The sequence below is a fragment of the Nanorana parkeri genome, unplaced genomic scaffold, assembly GCF_000935625.1.
Source record: "Nanorana parkeri isolate BGI_ZX_2015 unplaced genomic scaffold, ASM93562v1 scaffold1590, whole genome shotgun sequence".
NCBI classification, from domain to species: Eukaryota; Metazoa; Chordata; class Amphibia; order Anura; family Dicroglossidae; genus Nanorana; species Nanorana parkeri.
In genome coordinates this window covers 257661-263329 of record NW_017307858.1, presented here as the reverse complement: position 1 = coordinate 263329, position 5669 = coordinate 257661, and the positions used below count along the sequence as shown (strand labels likewise).

General features: G+C 49.2%; 1 protein-coding gene across 1 annotated transcript in view; it reads right to left on the bottom strand.

Moving 5' to 3' along the window:
- The window catches only part of WDR88 (WD repeat domain 88), a 16118-nt gene that overhangs the window by 4374 nt on the left and 6075 nt on the right, over nucleotides 1-5669 (bottom strand). Inside the window, exons 6-9 of the mRNA XM_018570746.1 lie at nucleotides 5160-5289; nucleotides 3045-3226; nucleotides 2495-2577; nucleotides 1131-1199 (exon numbers count right to left, since the gene is read on the bottom strand). Coding sequence (XP_018426248.1) covers nucleotides 1131-1199; nucleotides 2495-2577; nucleotides 3045-3226; nucleotides 5160-5289 — 464 coding nt within the window. The remainder of the gene's footprint in view (nucleotides 1-1130; nucleotides 1200-2494; nucleotides 2578-3044; nucleotides 3227-5159; nucleotides 5290-5669) is intronic.

The following is a 5669-nucleotide window of genomic DNA, read 5'->3' as shown; positions in this document are numbered from 1 at the left end:
GCGGCAGTGTGGCTTCTACATATTTTTGGCCAAAAGTTTGTGCAACTAAAACCTCTGATTTTAACGCATACTGTTGACAGGGCTACTTGTTTGGTTGCAGGCTGGCTGGCAGGTTGGGGCTGGGGAATTTTTGTGTTTTGTATTGTTGTAAGCCTTCCCATTGTGCTCCCTGCTATAAAGGCTGGTCATGGATTCATGCATGTACCACTTTTTTCTAGTTTGACTATTTTTGGTTAGGGGGATGCACTGGGGTCCCAGCGTGCATTTTTAGTTGCTGGGCCCCCAGTGCGTCCCTGCACCTTATTAGGAGGAGTTGGCTACCTCCAGGTACACCTGCATGCAATCTATCGACTTCATTAATATGCTCACACTTGGAGACTCAGATACATAGAGTTAGGACCACACTTTGCAGAGGTGCCTTGGCGCGGCAGTGCGGCTTCTACATATTTTTGGCCAAAAGTTTGTGCAACTAAAACCTCTGTTTTTAACGCATACTGTAGACAGGGCTACTTGTTTGGTTGCAGGCTGGCTGGCAGGTTGGGGCTGGGGAATTTTTGTGTTTTGTACCGATTCAGTATTTGTCTCAAGAGCCCTCAGCCCTGATGCAAGCAGTGGGAGGAGTTATGCAAATATCAAAATGCCTTGATGGCTGGGTGTCAGTCTGGAGAAGTGGGCGTTCCTCGGAAGGCTGTATTTGCATGCATGCGGTGGGCTGGCTCGTGGGAGGAGTTATGCAAATATATAAAATGCCTTGATGGCTGGGTGTCAGTCCGGAGAAGTGGGCGTTCCTCGGAAGGCTGTATTTGCATGCATGCGGTGGGCTGGCTCGTGGGAGGAGTTATGCAAATATCAAAATGCCTTGATGGCTGGGTGTCAGTCCGGAGAAGTGGGGGGTTCCTAATCAGGCTGAATTTGCATGCAGACCACCTTAGATGTGAATATCTCCCCATATGTGGAGCCGAGCCTCCATGACTGAAATATGATAAATATTCAGAGAGTGTTTCTGGTTACAGAAGAAGTGCAGCCAGAACCCTCACATAGACACAGTGCGCCATGTGTCTACACTGACTCAACATACCGAGCAGTTCCCCTTTACATAGGTGACAGAGCGCAGCTACAAGGTGCCTCACCTTTGACGCAGACAGAATCCATTTCTGATTGGTGCTCATCGCCACGTCCAGCACCCAATCCGTGTGACCCTGTACAGAGACCAGAGAGCGACTCAGCTTAGAAATGTCATGTCATGTATGATCATTGCGTGTATAATTCCAGCCTGTCAGCGTGGTGCACTGGCACTTTAGATTTATTTATGCACTATATGCACGTTTGGCACTTTTTTATTTTTACATTTGACCTACAGATGCTGATGGTGCAGGTTTCTTCGGGGCCTATTCCTGACGCTGGGAGGAGATTCTGTGCCTCGTAGGGGGTTCTCTGTCTCCTCCCACCCAGGAAGGGGGTCTCTCTTCGGGAGAGCCCCCTTGCCAAGTACTATGGGGGACCTGTTTCGGCAGGTCCCCAAAGGAAATGGACCATCGGCCTTTGGGTTGGTGGTCCAAAGTATCTCAACCCCTGTCAGGAGCCCTGCGCCCCGGGGGGTCGGGAAGTAGGTCCCTTCTTTGGAAGGACCTTGCACCCTTGTGCACGTTTTTGTGTGCTGTGATTTCACGGTTCACTTTTTTTGTTCACAGGGGAAGTTTGTTTAGACGCACGTTCCACGGGTTTCGAAAAAAAAAAAAATTCCATTACAGTAGATGAAATCCCTGACTGGGTGACATTTGGTTTGCTCTCTGCACTTCGTATCATAATCTGCATACCTTATCCCACCGGGTGACGTCCCCTCCTCTCTCTGCCGGCGTCCATCACCAAGATGGCCGCCGGCAGGTGACAGCGGTGCCTCGCGTGACACGATGACGTCACTGCGGGGTGGTATCCGCACCGGGTGTCACTCCGCCTCGGGAGGCCTCTGACTCAGCACCAGAACAGAAGGGATACCTCTCAATGGGAACAACTGTTTTGATGACCACTAAGAGGAGATTTCTTCTCATTTGATTCACTTCCTGTGGTGTCTTTAGGACAGGAAGTAAAGTGAAATCTCCTCAACGAGACACAAACAGCAAAAAAAAAAACAACTGTCTTTAGATTTACTTTAAATATGATAAACTGATGAAAGTGCTGATTGGATAGGAAGTTTGTGAAAGGACAAGTCTACCCTTAACTGCCCCCCTTAAAGTTCATTGCACTAACACACCATCCCCTCCCCTCCAAACCTACCCCAGCTGCCGACTTACCTCCATAGTGCTGTTGCAGCCTCCCCTGTGTACACAGCCTGACCAATGAAATCCTCTACAAATCTGAACTAAACAAGGGCCGCAGTATACGCAGTGGTGGAGGGGGTTGTCAGAAGTTTAGTTAAAAGTAGACATGCACTTTAAGTATAAAATGGTGCAATATGCCTAAATCTGGCATTTCCACTTTTAAACCTCATAAATACCTTAAGGACGAGCTTCTTGCACGCCGAATTCACATCCCACACAACGATGGTTCTGTCGTATCCCCCGGATACCAGGGTGGAGCCTAAGAAGAAACAGGAGACAGCAAGAAACAGTCAGTGATTGGCTAATAAAGGTCTACGTTCACACCTGCCCAAGGAAAGAGCAATAGCCTTTAGCCCAGGGGTAGCCAAACTCCGGCCCTCCAGCTGTGGTGGAACTACAAATCCCATGAGGCATTGCAAGATTCTCACAGTCACGACTCCCGGAGAGAGATGCATCATGGGATTTGTAGTTTCACCCACAGCCGGAGGGCCGGAGGTTTGCTACCCCTGGTTTAGCCACATCCTAAAAAGGGGAAATGTTACCGGTTGCTATGGTTACTGCACTTTGCACTTGCTTTGGTATTGGTCAAATGAGCAATAAGGTTTTTTTTTTGGGGGGGGTTTGGGTGTAGTTGCTCATGGAAAAGCTAAAGCATCCTTGACAATCTCTGCGCAGTGCAGTCAATGATATAAAATTGCTTGGAGCAAAATGACTTGCTTCACTCACCGTCTTCCGAAAATGCACAGGAGCTGACAGATCCGCTGTGTGCGTGGAGGGTATCTGGTGCTCGGCGGCGGTACTCTCCGCCGTTCACATCCCAGAGTTTTATACTCTTATCCCAGGAGGCCGTGCAGATTAGGCGTCCGTTGTTACTGAAGCCGCAGTCTGAAATAACGTTGCCGTGCGCCCTACGAGATAATTAATAAAGACTTCCTGGATTATCATGTGTTTGGAGCTCTTATAGAGACCTCAACGGAACTCTTTCATTTTTCTAGTTTGAAGAAAGTTTAATTTTACTGTTTTTACTGCTATTGATCTTTTTTTTCCCCCTTGCAATGCTGTGAGATTCCAAGAATGGCGTTTCAGCCAAGCTACCAGTGTCACCGGCCTGATCTTTCCATACAGTCCTATAGAGCCTTGGTTCTCAACTGGTGGGTCGTGACCACGTGTTCAGTGGGTCGCCGCATGACTTCCACTTTTCTTGGCGAGAGGCTTCTCAGCCTCCTTCTAGTGCAGCAATATCAGTTCTCGCACTGAGCAGCCATTCAGAATATGCTGCCTGGCACTGAGTGTCAGCTTGAGGTGGGGTGCACTGGTGGTATGGCTGCCAGGGAGCTCCATCCATACATGCATTGCTTATAGCTCCCTCGCATGTCCTGTAGCGGTGCCTGGACTGGAGTGACATCACATTCTGGCTTCCAGCACCGCTACGGGGTGCGCATGGGAACTGTACAAGCAATGCACATATGGATGGAGCTCCATTACAGCACAGCAGCCCACATTGCCGTGTGTTCCATTGCAGTGCAACGTGGGTCGCGACTTAATGACCGACGACAAATGTGGGTCTTGAGGTTAGACAGGTTGAGAACCACTGATCTAGATAATCCAGGACAAGACAACGCGCTCTGAATCACCAATCAGGAAAATAAGGAGAAGTGACTTAGGCTGGCGGTAATTGTAATCTTCCCGACGTGTCATTATCAGCCTATTACAGCCTAACCAGTGGCAGGAACTCAGATCCCTGCACTGGGACCCCAGAGGCGCCCAACTCCAGATAATATTAATAAATAGCCCAGGACTAGTGAAAATAGAAACAAACTGTTTTGTTCCAGTGCTCACTGTCACCGAGCCTGCATCAGTCCTTCCACTTCCTTTGAGCCCAGAGTGTCATGGACACGCCCCCTGGGGGTATACGAGCAGGGCCAGCCCAAGCTCACGGTGAGAATTTTGCAAAGAATGGTCTCTGCGGCGTTCAGGACCCCCCACCTGCAAAAGAAAAGGAAGAGGACCTGTGATGTCAGGGCTTCTATAAAAATGTATCATTGTAGATGTACATTGAGGAAGTCATATTAGTGCATTCCGTATGCAGCTCTGCTCCTCGATTGTGTTTTACTTCCCCCTGTCTCTATGACTGGGTCAGGTCTGACAGGGGTAGGAACACTGGACTCTAAAACTGAGCTTATCTCAGCAGCTATCAGGTAGAGGTCAATACAGAAACTGCTGCAAATGGCGGCACTTCCGAGTACCTCTAGCAGCCTTCCTAACCTTGTTAGGGACAATTTCCGGCCATTCTGACCATGGCCGGATTTCCCACAAGGCCAACCGAGGCTCGGCCTCGGGGCAGCACGGAGTAGAGGGGCAGCAGGGGTGTGGAATTCCCATCTCCCGATGGTAGCTGTTTTCTACATTTAGCCCTGCTTTGGGTAAGCAGAACTAAATGTACAGCGGGGAAGCCGCCGCTTGTTTTATACAAGTGATCTCTGCGATGTCGCCGAGATCACTTGTATGCAGCCTGCAGGTCTGCCATTGTCCATGGGGGGGAAGGAGGGGAGGGGGAGTTGGCGGGTAAGGGGGGTGCATTGAAGAACCTGGCCTTGGGGCAGCAGAGAGAGTAAATCCGGCCCTGATTCTGACAGGCAAAGCTCCGACACTTCTGGGTAGTCCTTATCCCAACGCTACTTCCTGTTCCCCTACATTCCTCTTCACCCATAATATGACAGGCAGCCTCACTAGCCAACAGAACATGCACATCATAACTGCAGCAGAAACTGTTTCTTATTGGAGTGGAAAATCCTACACAAAATACCATAATTTTTTTTTTTTGCCCATATGTCTTCTTACCCGTTTATTTTGAGGGTGGTACGCTGGGCGATCACATCCCATAGTTTTACGGCTCTGTCTGATGACACTGAACAAATCCTCTGGCTCTCGGGGTCAAAGCAGCATCGGGTTATGGTGGATGTGTGCTGGTCTGAAAGGTATAAATCATATAAGAATATTACATCCTGTATGGTGCCAGGTATACCAGCTGCATTTTTAAGGAGCATTGGCTACCTGGCTCCTGGGCTTTGTCCAGTCGTGGTTTGACCACTGCAGGACCACAATGCCTATATAAGCACTCTGGTCCTAAAGTGGTTGAAAACCAAGGTCACAGCTGTTGCTGTCACCCGGCATTCACATGCAAGTGATCGGGTGGTTGTAGAGCTGCCTGATCACTTGTATGATGCTTTAATGTAGAGCTGCCCGATCACTTCTATGATGCTTTAAAGACCCTTCAGGTACAGACTAATACACGTTGATGTGCCAGAAATGCCCTCAGCTACAAAGTCCTGTTGTGGAATGATAGCACAC